The sequence below is a fragment of the Pseudoliparis swirei genome, chromosome 17 (assembly GCF_029220125.1).
Source record: "Pseudoliparis swirei isolate HS2019 ecotype Mariana Trench chromosome 17, NWPU_hadal_v1, whole genome shotgun sequence".
NCBI lineage: Eukaryota > Metazoa > Chordata > Actinopteri > Perciformes > Liparidae > Pseudoliparis > Pseudoliparis swirei.
In genome coordinates this window covers 10,785,548-10,803,462 of record NC_079404.1, presented here as the reverse complement: position 1 = coordinate 10,803,462, position 17,915 = coordinate 10,785,548, and the positions used below count along the sequence as shown (strand labels likewise).

Sequence of the window (17,915 nt, the reverse complement as noted above, 5' to 3'; positions counted from 1 at the left end):
ACAGCTCCTTCAGCCACCGGCTGATTCCTCCCCGGTGTCTGAGGGAGAGGTGGCACAAGTCCTTCCTTCCTGCTGCTGTCAGGCTGCACAACACACTGCAGTAGATCGCTGGAGATCCTGGCAAACTCAGCACTTTACTTTATTTTCCCCCTGCATATTTAGTATTAGTATTTTGTTGTATATTTATTTTCATTGATGCTCTGATGTGCACCGCTGCTGTGATTTTTGAAATGTCCCCAGTGTGGGACAAATAAAGGAATATCATATTCATCATAATGCATGTACGCAGATTAAAACACATACCGAGTATGTTAATAATGCACTATAGACAGTGTCAACACATTTTTCTGCCACCTGCTTCCTAGTGAATGGTGTGCTTCAACTGCATCTTCCTATAAGTTAAATTTGTCCTTAAATCATACATATATATTTCACTGCAGTGTATATGAACTAGTCACAAACATTTTAGAAGGAAATAACAAAAAGGAGGTTTTTCTGGCCGTTATTCAACCGCCAGCTTCCCAGTGATCCTGGAGGCCTCCGTCGGCCCCCGCTCGCCACACGTCTGCTGGCTCTCTTGGCTCGCTGGCTTCTCCAGCATTTCTGTTAATAGTGAACTTATTATTAACACATGAACATCTGGTACAATAACACATGACTCGTTTTATCCTTTGAGATCTAGAACCCCAAGATGACAAGTGAGAAAAAAGATGATGGTGATCCAGTTTCTAAGTCTGATCTAAATAGTGTTCTCAGCTGCATTAATGACTTCTTTAATTATACGTGTGTGTGTGTGTATATATATATATATATATATATTCTAACAAGATGTCTCCGGAGAGAGCGAGAGATTTGAGAAAGGAACTTTTGTAAACATCTATCCAAAAGAAACTGCAAACAAAAACTACGCTGTATAGTCTAAATATCTTGAACCTCCTCTGACCTTGCCCCGTATGATCATTACATCGAGGTCACAGAGCTGAGCGTCCAGTTACACTCTGCAATCTTCCAAGTGAAGACAGCGTACCATGCTAGCAGCGAGGCAGTGTTTATGTTGCATTCGCATGGAATCATCATTTTAAAAGACGAGAGCGCGGCGATAAAGTTTAGTGAGGTCGGCAGAGAATACGAGCAGAAGAAATAGACGGCGCTGCCTTTTTACTTTTTAAAGTTGCATTAAAAAAAAAAAAGTGCCATCCTCCGTGATAAAAAGTACAACCGGATGTTACGCAGGTTGCTCTCAGGAAAACATTTTTAACAGATTGGAATATGCTACATGCGGACTAGTATAGTTGCGTAAAATAATACACACAATAGTTATATTTAATTATTTATTATTTTCCATCACCACAGCATCATTTCTTAATGAAAGCTCTTGCTTCCCCCATGGCGTCCAGAAGGCGTCCGTCTACTACATGGTTGGCAACCTCATGAATGAACATTAGGGAGGAGAAGTGGTTAGAAGACAACAGTTGTTCTTGGTTACCTGGAGAAGAGCGTTGTCCCTCTGCAGCCTCTCCTCCAGGCTGCCTTGTGGAAGATCCAACAGCTTGCAACTCCTCCTCTTCATCACACATAGTTACACAAGTTATTACTGCCACCAGCACGCCAAAGAATAGCAACAAAAGAACGATGCCGTGTTGCTGCTGGCCGTTCATCCACTGCAAGTCCACTAAAGGTGTTTTTTATGAGTTATCGTTTTCCAGATCAATGTAATGCAAATGCAAGTCAGGGGGCTTTAAAGGCACAACCTGCCTGAACTTCAAGGACTGCCGCAACAAATAATTAAACTACCGAGTCACATCATATTTGGAAAAATACCAGTACTTTCTCAAGCAAAAAAACAAGTGAAAACCGTTGATGTTGCTTGAAGTACAGTCTCAGTCTCTTTAAACTGATTTAAACTAAATTACTGTTATCAAACCTTAGTTTAAATACAAAACCGTATTCTGCACCAAATAAGAAAAGTTCTGCTAAAATGCCAAAAGACAGTCACAGTATATATTCTATATCCTACTCAAAACAAAGAGTGCTATATAATAATGCAGCCATGGATACCGACTCCACCACTTTGCCTGAAACAGTAACTTCTTGTGCTGAAGTTGCTGACGGTCACTGTGGCCAGACTGTTCCCTAAAGAGCAAAGGAAACGTAGCCTAGCCTGCACATGCATGTTTTAACATTATAATAATTCACATTAAACAGGAAGGCGATATTAACAATGTCAAGCATAATAATACACATCAACACAGAATCAATGTAACACCTCACCTGAAGCTCTGATGGTCCAGCTGCTGCTCCCTCAAGCTGATTTGAGTTTCCTGAAAGTGTTTCAAAATGAATTAATGTCGACCTTGAGTACAACAAGTAGTATACGTATTTATTTTGATGGCAATTTAGAATATTTAGGCAATAGGTTCAGGTTTTATGGAACAGCCTTGTTTATTTTTATTCAACATCACGTAATTTACACAATCCAAAAGTGCTGACATGAGGTCAGATTCCCCAAACCGTCCTTCAGTTTCATTGCTAATGCATGGTCATGAACACAATGCCACGAGTACGAGCTCACGTGAAGGCCTGCTGGTCCAGCTGCTGCTCCCTCAGCCTGATTTGAGTTTCCTGAATGCATTGAAAACTGATGCAGGTTTGCACTGTGTGGGTAGTTAGCCTGCTACTAGCGAGCTAACAACGACATTTGAGTGTCTAGAACAGCGGTATAAATTCCCAGTATTATTATTATTATGACCATCTGGCTTACTCTTTATTTATTATAAGTATTATTTACCCGTCTACTCTTTTAATTTATAATTAATATCTTTGATTTAGAGATATGTCAATTGCTTGATTCAAACCAGCGGCTTGGTCACATAACGCGTTTCATAATGATAAATTAACCAAAAATGCCATAGAAATTGCCCAGAGATGATGGTCTAGCGGTGGCCGCCATGTAACGCGGATCCTTCACTGGCGAGGTCGCGCCCCCGGAGGCGGTCTGTGGACGCGAGTCAATTCCATCGGAGGGTGGGTTTCTCTGTAAAGAGCTGTTTCCCGTGAGAATTGTCCGAAAAACTCATTTACGAAATTTAAAAACATTTCACATTTTAATTCTCGACCTCCCCGTAGCTTTTGTGAAATACGCGGAATGTTGGCGATTTTTAACGCCTCTCGGCTCTCTGGGCCCCGACATGACGAGTTAGCTCCGAGGCTAGCCGAAGCAGGCAATGCACGTCGAGACTTCACAAAAGATAGATAACGGGTTCAACTCACGGACATTAAACAATAATTGAAGCGAGCAAACGACAGGCTGGATGAGGCGACGGGGAGAGACAGAGTCCCAGGACTTTGGAACAACAGGCAGGAGAATCTAAACAACGCATTACTCACCTAGCATCCAGCTAACCAGCTCCGGTTAGCTACTTGCTCATCGCCCGAAGATTCACGTTTGTTTCATCAGACAATGAGAAGCTGTCCTTGCCGCAACGACCGTGAAATCTTTGCTCGCTCGCACACACGTTAGGGCCGTGCGCGTAAAAGGGGGCGGGGCTTCTCTCTTCTTCTTCTTTTTTAACGGCGGTTGGCATCCATATAATTGGTGCATTACCGCCACCCTCTGGAGTACTATTGCGTCAGTTAACGCCTTACCCCCAACACCAACAACCCCCCCCACCCCAAAAAATAAATAATTATATATATATATATATATATATATATATATATATAAATAAATAAATAAAAATAAAATATATAACAACCCCTGTGTCCTTTAAGAACGTGAACAGTACTCTAATCTGTGCTCTCCCCCCCAGTATTCCCTTCAGTGTACACTCACGCACCCCCAATTCCCCCCGTGACGATGAGTGGCGATATATTATTTGTGGTCACATTTAACTCAAGTGGTTGTTGACAGGCTTACGGTCTCCCACATATTTAGCGCGTCAACACGCTTTATTTCTTATTTAAATTATTTGGTATATAACGTTTTTTGACAGTAAATATTATATTTTCTTCTTCTTCTTTTTTTCTTCATCTCAACATTTTCAGAGGCGCGGCGCCCTCTATTGACGCTCCGCCACATGATGTATGTACAACTATGCTGCAAATTAACCATGAACATTAAATATCAGAGGAGATAAACGGCATTAAATACATATTCATCAATAACCTAGTTAGTTAACAGAGACGATGGGTACATTTAATTAAATGTATGGTTTACATAAGCGTATACTGCCATCTACTGGTAGAAAGGTTCCTCTGCTTCTCCTCATACAGGCTCTGCTTTGTTCATTCAAGAAACAGCACAATGAGGTGGACAACTATAACAGCAACAACTCTATACACACACACACACTACTTTGATTAAACTATATTTGAAACTGTGTTGCATTAAACAATGCAACGACTATTTGAAAAGTTGCTGCGTACATTAATAAATATGACAAACTGCCTGTAGTCACTACTGTTGGAAACAGCTTAATTATTTATATTACTAATGTTCTTTTTACATTACCCTGCTCTGTTTCCTGTAAAAAAGAATATCTATAATTTTATAATATTTAATAGTTGACGGTCACTCAGACATTTCTTGAGAAGTTTCATACACCATGTGTGTTGTTGTGTATTTTATTCAGTCAATCAAATACAATATTATTCTATATAATATACAAAACAGAAAGACTGAAAAGGTATAGGTAGAAGAAAAAAATGCTTATGTATTCCTATCCTAAATTAATATCAAATAAATCAGAAAATGTATGTAAAATAAAGAAAAAATAACAAAGAAAATAAAACAATATATATATATATACATACACACAGACATACCTTCACATACATCTTCCATATAAATACATTTTACATTAATTACATGTCATTTAGCAGACGCTTTTATCCAAAGCGACTTACAATAAGTGCATTTCAACCTAGAGTATAAACAAAGAACAAGAATACAGGAATGAACATTTCCTCAACATAGTCGAACTACAAAAGTACCACAATAAGAGCTATTTAAGTGCCACTGAAGTGCAAATCTGAGTTTTAATCCAGATATAGTCGGAAAAGGTGTGTTTTCAGTCTCCGGCGGAAGATGTAGAGACTTTCTGCTGTCCTGGTGTCAGTGGGGAGCTCGTTCCACCACTGAGGAGCCAGGACAGCAAACAGTCTGGATGTAGAGTGATTAGCTCGAGGTGCAGGAGTCACAAGTCGGTTTGGCTGTTGCCGAGCGGAGCGTCTTCGGGGTGTACGGTGTGACCATATCCCGGATGTAGACGGGGCCCGATCCGTTCAGAGCACGGTACGCCAGAACCAATGTTTTGAAGCGGATGCGGGCATTCTTTGGACATGCCTGTTTATTGCATGAATGAATGTTTGAAATGACGTAGATACCAGTTGTTCCAGACAGATTAGGTTACCAAATGCCTCCTAGGCCCTGCCTCCTAGGCCCTGTCTTCTGGGCCATTGCCTCCTAGGCGCTGCCTCCTGGGCCCTGCCTCCTGGGCCCTGCCTCCTAGGCTCTGCCTCCTGGGCCCTGCCTCCTAGTACCTGCCTCCTGGGCCCTGCCTCCTGGGCCCTGCCTCCTAGGCCCTGCCTCCTGGGCCCTGCCTCCTGGGCCCTGCCTCCTAGTACCTGCCTCCTGGGCCCTGCCTCCTAGGCCCTGCCTCCTAGGCCCTGCCTCCTGGGCCCTGCCTCCTAGTACCTGCCTCCTGGGCCCTGCCTCCGAGGCCATTGCCTCCTAGGCCCCGCCTCCTGCCATGACCCTGCTGACGGCCCTCCTTCTCTACCTCCTTCTGTTTACATGTATCCTGGTTATCTGGATCGTGGTCCGACTCATTACATTTCTGTCGTATTCGTTGAATAACTCTGTGACGTTGTTCACATGTATTTGTCCGATGTCCGGGATGTCCGATGTGTCCAGAGTGTAAAGCCCTCTGAGGGCTGAACAAAACCAACATGCATGTCTTAAAGTCCGGGTGCAGGTGCGTCTCCGGTACCTTTGTCTGGTTCCGCTCTGTTCAGCCGACTGTGGAGCAGCTGGAGGGAGAAGTCCCGAGACAAGGAGCTCAGGCCTCCGCCCTGCAGCACCGTCAGGGCCTCCAGGGGCAACTGCAGCAGCTTCCTGTCCGCCAGCAGCACCACGCACTCCCCCGGCTCCGCGGGGAACTTAGCTGCGTGCGCACACATTTCCACAGAACTCATTGTTTATAATAATCTTTTAAGATGTCGCCGCACAACGGCCTTTAACGCTGTACCGCTCTGCTTCTGAAATCCAGAATTTCTGAACTTTGAATTTGTTCTTTTTAAAACAGTTTGGAGGCGCTATCATCCCCGCTGAGTTATCAAGCTGTGTGTGAAGCCAATGTACTCCGGCCTGAAGGGGGAGGGGCTGCAGCCCTCTAGGACAGATCCGCTGACGGGTTGCCAATAAACAGATACGGATGCTCACGTGACTCTGTGAAGATAACCACAGGGTGTCACACACTCTACCTGCTCTTCCTTTACCTGAACTCCCTTTCTCTTCTTTGGCTTTGGTCATTTCGGGGACTGGTGGTGATGAAGCCTGGGGCCTGAGGGAGGGGAGGACAGGTGAGGACAGATAGAGAGGTGGGTAGGTAGGTAGATAGATAGGTGGACACAATACGTCACCTGAAGCAGGAGAAGTCAAACTGAGTGAGAAGTGGATTTAAATAGTCGTCCATGTCTCTCACAACGTCTCTGAAGTGACGTCCTAAGGTTTCTTCTGCGGCGGCGTCCTGTAGGAGAGAAGAAGAGTTTCAGTCGCCGTGAAACAAAGTATTTATTCTGTTGACCTGAGAGATAATTGCAGCGGCGCTTGTTCATGCGGCTCGCGGTGGACGATGTTAACGGAGTGAAGGAGGAGCAGAGGCCTCAACGTACGCCGGGAAGACCGCGCCGCTCCTCGGAGCCGCGAGGGAGAGTCTGGCCTCCAGGCCAAAGGCCCGGGTCCGGTCCCTCAGCGCCAGCAGAGCCCGCGGGCGGACGGGAACCGTGGCCACCCACAGAGTTGACACGCAATCAGACACGTACAGGCCTTTCAATCGGTTCCCATGTGAACCCCACCTCACCCCACCTCCTCCTTTTGTAAGATCCCCCTCCGTCTCCTTCTGTCGCTTTCTTTTCCTGTTTCTTGTCCTCATTCTCAAACAATGAGAATGAGGACCACCACCCCCCCCACTTATTCCAAGCCAGACTAGTACTCAAAGAGGTGAAAGGTCAATGGTCGGCACTATATTTTCCTCTCTCCTTGTCCTCATTCAAGGTGAACTCCTCCTCTGCCGTGCAGGTAAATGTTACATGGAAACACGAAATCATGTCGTCTCTATTTAACAACGATGCTTTGAGGAGCGACGTGTGTCACGGAGATCATCTTCCCCCGTGGGCGACGGAACAAACATCCACATGAATGCCGAAGTGGCGGAGAGCTTGAATCCTGAGCGGAAACTTGTTCCTCACCTGTTCCCTGCGTCGTCTTCCCCTTTTGTTTTGGAGCTCTGGTGACCTCATAGAAGGCCCCGTAGAGCTCTGACCTGCAAACAAACACAGCAAACACTCACAAACTATTTCATTTGACTTGCTGCCTGTTTACTGTATGCCCTACTTCACATGTTTACTTTAAATATCTTTACATTTCAGTTCACATCTTTCCACAAGTACACATAGAGTTTCTACATCAGCCCTCTAGTGGCAGGTGAACCACACTGCAGGCCACTTCCTTCAGCCCTTTAAAACCTATTATTCAAACATTCATTTATAGCAAGGCAACAAAAGGGGAATATAGTGAGAGACAAAAGAGGAATTACCCATCGTCAGAGTGCTGAAGCAGCAGGATTTTCATGTTGGGCGGAAGCTCTGCGAGGATGTTCATGTGGCTGGGCTGGATGGTGAGGTGGCTGAAGGCCTGCAAATCATGTCAAGATCATACATGGAACGGTGTATTATCAATATTTTCACCCTCGGTCTATTTGTTCTTCATTAGCTGGAGAAAATTATTTTAGAAACGATAAAAAAGGTAAGAAGAAGTTTTTAAAAGTTTGATTTTTTTGCCATTTCAATTTATAATTCTGAAGATGTACATAGATCTGGCGTAGACGCGATTCTCCCAAATAAAATAAAGAACTCCAGACTTGCTCAGCGACGATGTGATGACGCAAGAGGGAGGGGGGGGGCGCCCGACCGGGTGCGTCACGCTGTCTGCGGCACATGCGTCTGAACGCGATGCGTGAACGTTCAAGTGTTATAATTCAAACATGTCGAACATGTCAGAGGATTAAAGAAGTATTTGCTGTGGATGAATTCATATTATATGAAAACTTGAGGCATATGGAGCATTGCTCTGGTGATGAAGCACCATTGTCACTAAAAAGGACATAATTGCCGATTCTTTGCACGTATTACAGCAGTCATCATGAGGAGTGAAGGATTTATTCACTGCTGTCGTTATTAGAAGTGATCTGGAAACTGAAGAAGAGGAGAAAACCTCATTCCGGATCAACGACCACGTGTAATGTGTCCGAAAAGGTCACAGATGAAACGGTGGCATTTCAGTCACGTCCGTATTAAAATGATGACGACGATAATATCACAATCGGTTTCCACTTTGTCATGTTAATGATAAAGTGCATTATTATTATTCTGAAGACCGTTGGTAATAATAACACAATTAAACACGCTTCACTTGCTTTGAGGGAAATCGAGGACTTTATAATCTCCATTCTTTACAGAAATACACATTTAAACACACCGATGTCGATTATGATTTAACTTCTAATATTCACACATTAAGTCAAGATTCATTCCAACTGTGTGATATTCATAAGGCTGCAGATGTCCTGATGCCACATGCCCCCCCCCCCCCCCCCCGACAGCATCCATAAATCATGAGTGGGGGGCTTGGTGACCCGGTACCTGGGAGAAGCCGTGGAGGGAGTCCTGCGCCCCCGTCGGCGTGCCGCCGGGCCTCTCCTCCCGAGAGAGGAGCAGCGTCCTGTGCGGGCCGAGCCGAGGGCCGGGAGCCGCGGCGCTCAGGATCGCGCCATCGCGCGGCGTGCAGCAGCTCTGGGGATTAAAGACGGGAGGCGGATGAGGCGGCGCCGGTGGAAAGAGATGGAATCACGGCGTCCGTGGCGATGTGCCATTCGGAGGGCGCAGAGGCACCTGCGTGGCGTGGACGCACACACCTGGAACAAGGCGAGGTATTGGCCCGACGCCGCGGGGTCCGACCGGCCGTGACACTCCAACATGTCGAGGGAGGCGGCGGCGAGCGCGGAGGAGGGCAGCCGGTGGTGGAGCATCAGGCCGACGGCCTCAGACAGAGCCTGGCCGGCCTGAGCCAGCAGCTGCTGGGCTCTACGCCTCCTACACTGCTGACACACACACACACACACACAGACACACACACACACACACACAAACAGATAAAATGACACTCAGTGAAACAGAAACAGATACACAAACACATACACACACACAAATACATAGATCACAGACATCTATTGTTCTCTCCATCCTGGAGAGGGATCCTCCTCTGTTGCTCCGCTGGTGTTCAGAGAGGAGCTGGTGGGTTTTCTTTTGGCCAGATGCTTGACATATCTGGAGATATGTTGGCATGTGGTCGGATCTAACAAACTGTGAGGGTCAGTGCACCCCCTCTGGACCATGGCGGCGTAGTCGTCATCCACCTGCTTCAGCATGCGTGGAGCTCCGTGGTGTTTCATCAGAAGCCGTCAATGGCACCTTCTGTCCACCGGCCGTGGTCCAGGACCTGGACGATGCCTCCTGTTTTCATCGGTCCGGTGCGAGCGGCTATATGGAGAGGAGGATACGGGCAGCGGTGCTGTAGATAAATACAGCGTATAAAGCACATGTTGATTACAGTGTTTCTTGGGAGAATACAATTATATGGTGATGTGTTTTATATATTTTCAGGATTATTGTAAATAAACAATATATTAAGACGATTGTCTTGTTATTCTGTCTTTTATTTACACGGCTGGTTCTCAGTGCAAAGTCCATATGAGGGTGGTCGGGGTTTAATTCACCTGGAGCAGACGACGGCCTCAAGGGCGGCTGGAACTTTACGTCAGACCCCTCGTGGAAGGACAGGATGGGCACAAGACTGGATGGAGCTTCCCTCACAGTGGCACTGGTCTCCTGAAATGAAGCGTCACACGGAGAGGACAAGAAGTATTCACAATCTGATCATGATTATTGATCATTGACTGGTCATTTATCTGGATTGCCTGACGGTCTGTGGCCTCTACAGCTGCAGGATGCTCCGTCTCCTTGGCGACCGCAGCGGCCATGCTTGGCTGTGTCTTGTGCTTGTCCCAGTTGACAGGAACAGGACGACAGCCGGGCTCCACATAGTCCAGACCGAATCTCTCTCCTGTGTCTCCGTTGGCGACCTGCAGCGCTGGATATTTTGCCTTTGCAGACAAATTGTTCAGCTCTGCTATCAACACGGGGTCGAACACGGCTGGCAGCTCCACACCGGGCAGCTTCAGGTCAACCAGTCTCCGGAAGTTCCAGCGCACCACCCCTGTCATGGCCTGCGCCTGGAATAGTTCACAGGAAACCCGGTTCCCTGTGACCCACTGGGCTTGGTGAAAGTGGAAGCCCTCCTGCTGAGAGGGGCCTCTCTCAGGGATCCAGATGGGCACAGCAGCTCCCTCTCCCTCGGTGTAGTTCAGCTGCAAGGTGCCACCAAACCTGTACAGGGTTCCCTCCCCCACCTCAGGGTCGCTCAGGCAGCCTCTCAAAATGTGCACCCGCTGAATCTTTCATATCTTTAACATGGAGGATTTGAAGAGGAGCAGGTCATTGGCATCTTTTACCAGGTAGAAGTGAAGCAGGACGTCTTCCACCCTCTGCAGCAGCTCTCGGGGCTGTGGCACCTTCACCTGCAGCGCTCTCATGTGCAGCTGAGTGGGATTTGGAGGAGAGATCCCACAGAAGGTGTTCGCCTCCTTGAGCCTCTGGAGATCTCCCTGGTCCACAACGAGGAAGGCTGCAGAGAGGAACTGGCAGAAAGGTGTAGAGAGAGTGATGCTCCGAGACTGAAGCGCCGCATGCAGTGGAACAAGTCCAACTCGATGGTTATATCGTTGTTGAACTTGGTCCTTGAGGCGCTGGTGTTCTCCAGGTTCCCAGACGATGCCTCTGAGGTCCTCCAGCAGTCCCACAAGAGCTGCTCCTGAGCTCCAGCCTGCAGGACCCTGAAGGCAGCACAGCAGTCCCTAAAACACGGGAAATAAAATCACAGCTGAAAACATCTCTCAATTTATTGAGTACAAATTGAGCCTCAATATATTTTACAATATAAAATAAATCAACCTGAAGTGTTCCAACTAATTGTATCTTTTCATTCAGAAAAAGACAAGACAACTAAACTATATAACGTCCACGTCAAATACAAAATGATTCTCACATGATTGACACACATGAATTAAATTTATTTCTATACAAGTGGTTTTTCTGTCTGATTTTGTTTCCTATCTCAAAAATAATTGTCAGATTTAAATGTTCTCCAAACCTCACTTCTATTGATTAATAGAACATTATTGAACATTTTATTTAGGACTTTATAATTCATAAATAATATCATGTGCTGATTTATGGTCTGTTCTTCTAACACTTATTAACCTTTAACATTTAATACCATTAAAATAAATCCTTCAAACTACACAAAATGGGCAAATCAACTGCTTTAATATTAAACGAGTTAATCTTGATATAACACGTTAGTCTTCCACTTCTTAGGGGACAGACATTACGTTTTAAATGTTTTATTTAACAATCTAAATGTCCTTTCCTTGGATCTTCGTCTGTGATCGCTTTCTGGTTTAATCGAAAGCCGCTCCGCCTGCAGCGACCCCTTGTGGCCGCACGCGAGAACGACGGAAACTAATTACATGAATACATATCAAGAATAAACCCCACTTTCATAAAGTTGGTCATAACTTAAGTGTAACTTTAAATTAAACACTAAAAGTATTTATATTATCTTTTATCATTGACGTTAGGCGCTGATCATTTTGAACAGGCGCTAAGGGGGACAGCTACACGGGCTGGTCCTTCCTCCGTCAACACCGGAACTGCACTTGAGCGGTAAGCAGCGGCTCGTTGCCGGTTTTATGTCTTATTCGCTATTTTATTACATTTTGTGATTCATACGAAGATGTTTATATTCAACCTGGAGACGTGAACATATCTAACGTTGCGCAACACGCGCGGCGGCCACGCGCCGCCATACGCGTTGAACGTGGTTTAAATCATGTTACACAACAACAACAACAAGGATGTGTGCTTCATGACATGTTGGGGTCAGTGAGGCGGCTGCGGAATTTAGCTCGAGCCAAATAAACCAAACGACAGTAATCTGGACTTCATCAGAGAGAGAGAGAGAGAGATGATTAGATTTTGGGATCAATCGGGTCAAAGGTCAAGGACAGGTCAACATCTTCTTTTTACTATAGCGCGGTCAATTTGTATCCAATTGGCATGAAACTAATGCCAAAATGTTCATAATTCAATGCCCAATCTTGTGATATGCGAAGGTATGCGCTCTACTGAGTTCCCGTTCTAGTTGTGTGTGTGTGTTATTATTGTGTGTGTGTGTGTGTGTGTGAATGATGGAGAGAATGTGTTTCATCTCTTAAACACTGACTTCATAAAACCGTCACACAAAGAAAGCGACACAAATTCACGTGTGTGTGTGTGTGTGTGTGTGTGTGTGTGTGGAGGTCAGAGGTCAGCATGGGTCGGTCCTCCAAAGACAAGCGGGACATCTACTACCGTCTGGCCAAAGAAGAAGGCTGGAGGGCGAGACAGGTGAGACAGACACACACACAGACACACAGAGACACACACACACACAGAGACACACACAGAGACACGGCTCTTCTTCTGTGTTTTAATACATGTCTGATTCGTATTAAAGTGGATTTTCTTCTTCTTTTTCTTCATCTTCTACATCCCCGCCCCCTCCTCCTCCTCCTCCTCCAGGTGTCCACAGAGCTGTGGATCTGTGTGCAGCTCCTGGCAGCTGGAGTCAGGTCCTCAGTCGGAAGCTCAGGTGAGTTCTCCTCACCTGGACAGATGTGGCGTTCATGGACCTCCGTAAAGCCCAGACTTACCTCCAGTCTCCTCTCAGAGGTCCGGAGCAGAAGGCCGGCGGGGCTGAGGAGGAGGAGGAGGAGGAGGTGAAGATCGTGGCGGTGGACCTGCAGGCCATGGCTCCTCTAGCAGGAGTCACTCAGATCCAGGGAGACATCACCAAGGTGAGGATGGTCTGGGGGGCTCAGGGTCCATGTGGTCTATGTGGTCTCACGGTCTATGTGGTCTATGTGGGTATGTGGTCTATGTGGTCTCAGGGTATATGTGGTCTATGTGGTCTCAGGGTCTATGTGGTCTCAGGGTGTATGTGGTCTATGTGGTCTCAGGGTCTATGTGGTCTATGTGGTCTCAGGGTCTATGTGGTCTCAGGGTCCATGTGGTCCATGTGGTCTCAGGGTCTATGTGGTCTCAGGGTCTATGTGGTCTCAGGGTCTATGTGGTCTATGTGGTCTCAGGGTGTATGTGGTCTATGTGGTCTATATGGTCTATGTGGTCTATGTGGTCTCAGGGTGTATGTGGTCTCAGGGTCTATGTGGTCTATGTGGTCTCAGGGTGTATGTGGTCTCTGTGGTCTCAGGGTCTATATGGTCTATGTGGTCTCAGGGTGTATGTGGTCTATGTGGTCTATGTGGTCTCAGGGTATATGTGGTCTATGTGGTCTCAGGGTCTATGTGGTCTCAGTGGTCTATGTGGTCTCAGGGTCTATGTGGTCTCAGGGTCCATGTGGTCCATGTGGTCTCAGGGTCTATGTGTTCTCAGTGGTCTATGTGGTCTCTGTGGTCCATGTGGTCTCAGGGTCTATATGTTCTATGTGGTCTCAGGGTCTATGTGGTCTATGTGGTCTCTGTGGTCTATGTGGTCTATGTGGTCTCAGGGTGTATGTGGTCTATGTGGTCTCAGGGTCTATGTGGTCTCAGGGTCTATGTGGTCTATGTGGTCTCAGGGTGTATGTGGTCTATGTGGTCTCAGGGTCTATGTGGTCTATGTGGTCTCAGGGTGTATGTGGTCTATGTGGTCTCAGGGTCTATGTGGTCTCAGGGTCTATGTGGTCTCTGTGGTCTATGTGGTCTCAGGGTCTATGTGGTCTCAGGGTGTATGTGGTCTCTGTGGTCTACAGGACTGTCTCAGAAAATTAGAATATTGTGATAAAGTTCTTTATTTTCTGTAATGCAATTAAAAAAACAAGAATGTCATGCATTCTGGATTCATTACAAATCAACTGAAATATTGCAAGCCTTTTATTCTTTTAATATTGCTGATTATGGCTTACAGCTTAAGAAAACTCTAAAATCCTATCTCATACAATTTTAATATTTCCTCAGACCAAGTAAAAAAAAGATTTATAACAGCTGAGTGTTTGTCAAGGCTCAGGAAACCCTTGCAGGTGTTTGAGTTAATTAGACAATTCAAGTGATTTGTTTAATACCCTACTAGTATACTTTTCATGATATTCTAATATTTAGAGATAGGATATGAGTTTTCTTAAGCTGTAAGCCATAATCAGCAATAAAAAGAATAAAAAGGCTTGCAATATTTCAGTTGATTTGTAAATGAATCCAGAATGCATGACATTTTTGTTCTTTTAATTGCATGACAGAAAATAAAGAACTTCATCACAATATTCTAATTTTCTGAGACAGTCCTGTATGTGGTCTCAGGGTCTCTGTGGTCTCTGTGGTCTATGTGGTCTCTGTGGTCTATGTGGTCTCTCTGGTCTCAGTGGTCAGGGTTTTTCCTGCATAGAGAAAATTTGGGCGCGCGCCTAAGCCGTTTTCCCGAGCGCCTAAGGCAAAAAAAAGTCTGCGATGGAAAAAACAAACTGTTCATCAGGTGCACGTCAGCGAATATGTTCTCAATAGTTCTCAATATGTTCTCAATAGTTAGTTATAATAGGGGAAACACTGGAGTTGATAAGCGTGTCTTCTTGTCTGATCAATACGCAACTGTGAGGTGCGCGACTGGACCGCACGGCCAGCTGCTGATCACTCACTCAACAGCCCGACGTGCACGAATAGACGGTGAACATTTTTTTTGGGAGCACCGAAGACCCATTTTGACCCAGGAAAATATAATATTATGTTAACCTATACACAATGTAGCTCTATCAAGATAGGGATGTGTTCTCATTGCTTTTCTGATGCAGCATGTCAGTCAGCTAACTCATGGAGTTATTCGATGGACTTCAGATTCAGGGATGAGTCTTAATCTAAAACGCATATATATCTAGTGTTGCAGCCAGAGAGACAGTTAATTTCACACACACACACACACACACACGTTTGTAACCCTAAGGCAAGCCATAGTTGATTGAAAGCTTCATTGATATCAACAAAGGTAAGGGGGTTTCAGGTCATCTCATTCTCACTTTAAGTGACTTCACATCATTTGTACAACACATTTTAGCATCTAACCTCTGGTTATTATATATATATATGAGGAAGGCCACGGGTCCAGACGGCATCAGCTCAAGGCTCCTCAAATCCTGTGCAGACCAGCTGTGTGGGAAAGTGGAGCACGTCTTCAACTGGAGCTTGAGGCTGGGGAAAGTACCACAGCTGTGGAAGACCTCCTGTGTGGTACCAGTACCGAAGACCCCGCGGCCCAAGGACCTCAACAGCTTCAGGCCGGTGGCATTAACATCACACCTGATGAAGACCCTGGAGAGGTTGGTCCTTGTCCAGCTTCGCCCCCTGGTGAGCTCATCGCTGGACCCACTTCAGTTCGTTAGTATTAGTATTTAGTTTTTTAGTATTTAGTTTTGTGTTTTATAATTATTTTTATTAATGCTCTGATGTGCACCGCTGCTGTGATTTTTGAAATGTCCCCACTGTGGGACGAATAAAGGTATATATCATATCATATCATATGAATACAACAGATTTGTTTAGTCCTGGAATTTTTTTTTTTTTAATTCCAGGACATTTCCAGGTTTTTCATGAGCGTACAAACCCTCCTTCCAGATGTTCATGTACATGTCCGTTAGGTCCCCATCTACAGAGAACCGCCCGTCGCTCGAGGGAAGTGAAGAAGAGGTCGGTACCTCTCTGTAAAGGCCGTCTGGTGTAGAGCTGCTGGACTCGGTCTGCGAAGACCTGAAGACCTGAACCCGCATGTCGGTCTAGTTAGGAAGCAGAGTCCGAATGTGTTCCAGGCCACATGGTCCACCTCTACTCTCGTACCCTGAATGTGATGATTGTTGGGTTCCTTTACCGTTTCTATTCTTTGCATTTCCTCATTATGTCATAATTTTTTTTTTAAAAGACAAAGAAATAAACACAAGAATAATGTGATAATCGATGAAAGTAATCGTGAGCTTCAGTCCTATTTAAAGCAACGTACCGCCACTTCCTGCTCGGCCACGCCGTGAGGGGTGGACCTCAGTTAATAACAGATGAACACATTAATAAATGCCTCCAAAGCGACCGCTGAAAATCTCCACCAACCTTTGATGGACACGTTGGGTTGGTGACGCTTCCTGCGGTGCAGCGTTGTCCTCTCTCTTCCGGCTGCTGAGGATGAAAGTCAGGAGACACAACTTTAAACACACTTCACACTAACACACACACTTTCTTCTTTCCAGTTTAGAGCGTATTTAGTTTGATAGTCAGGAAGAACAGAAAAGTCATAACTATATATATATGTTGTATTATTATTAGAGGCTCAACAGACATGTTCACAGATGCTATTGACTTTGTTTTGCACGCGCTTCTTTCTGCATGCAGCTTAATGCAGCCGAGACAAACTAAGGCCGCCGTGTTTAAATATAGACGTGATGGTCAGATCTGTAAGAGAGCCAGTTGTTGACATGACGTAACCTGATGTGGCACCACGGGGGTTCTGACTGGCTATTTATTATTTTTTGTGAACCAAAGAAGTAAAAAAAAAAACGATATATATATATACGTGTGTATATATGTATATATATATATACGTGACAAGGAGGCTACAGCGCGTGTGGGTGTTTGTTGTTGTTGTTGTTGTGGTCACTGTTGCGCCAATGCTGCAACCTGTGCACGATGAAACACAATCGGGCTACACACACAACACGCACCACCTGCATGAGACTTGATGTCGGTGCTCACCGACTGACAATTAACTGTTTAGGAACATCCATGGGGGGGAAAAATGACTTTCTTTTCTTTCTGTGACATTCACGTTATTTTAAACTCAAGGATGATGATGAAGGGCATTTATTGCATTGCGTCATTTCCACGGTTTATAGACAAGTTCATAATCAATATTTAGGGAAACACGAGCGACGTGGAGCAGCCTCTCTGAACGTGTATGATGACGTCATCGGAAATGAAGTCTCGAGCTGCTCCACAGACAGTGAATGCGAAATAAACACAATAGTTGTGTTATTGTAAATCATCTATGTTTAAATATGTAACACACAGATTGTGTTCACTTTGCTGACAGTGACTGTGTTGGAAGCGTCTTTGACCCGATTCTTTCTGTTCCGGAGCTCACGATACATCCAGAGCACCGCGCTCTTGATATCCGGTGTTGCGGATTAAGAAGCGACCGTGTGCGGTTAACTACAGAAGGCGTACAGAGTACACTGTATTGTCTATGATTGCAAACATGTGAAAAGCTGAATAAAAAGAGAATTTAAAAAAAAAAAAAGAAGCGACCGTGTTAACTGGCGACTTTGAACCAACGTCCGCTGAAAATATGAAGAAACCACGGAGCCGAAACACTCGTGAATGCCTCATTGTTTCATTTGTATAATACATATATATTAGTATGTATATGGGAAGGGTTGACACTTTATTACAAAAATA

At 45.3% G+C, this 17,915-nt stretch overlaps 1 protein-coding gene across 4 annotated transcripts in view; it reads right to left on the bottom strand.

Moving 5' to 3' along the window:
* The window catches only part of LOC130206856 (cilia- and flagella-associated protein 46-like), a 233,052-nt gene extending 224,031 nt beyond the window's left edge, over positions 1 to 9,021 (bottom strand). Inside the window, exons 1-7 of one of the 4 annotated variants that reach the window (XM_056435070.1) lie at positions 8,923 to 9,021; positions 7,818 to 7,915; positions 7,471 to 7,544; positions 6,643 to 6,749; positions 6,499 to 6,563; positions 5,991 to 6,164; positions 4,851 to 4,922 (exon numbers count right to left, since the gene is read on the bottom strand). In XM_056435070.1, coding sequence (XP_056291045.1) covers positions 4,918 to 4,922; positions 5,991 to 6,164; positions 6,499 to 6,563; positions 6,643 to 6,749; positions 7,471 to 7,544; positions 7,818 to 7,821 — 429 coding nt within the window. In that variant the 5' untranslated portion in view covers positions 7,822 to 7,915; positions 8,923 to 9,021 and the 3' untranslated portion in view covers positions 4,851 to 4,917. The other 3 variants (XM_056435069.1, XM_056435072.1, XM_056435071.1) reach the window with 3 other exon arrangements.
* Positions 9,022 to 17,915: the final 8,894 nt, after the last annotated feature.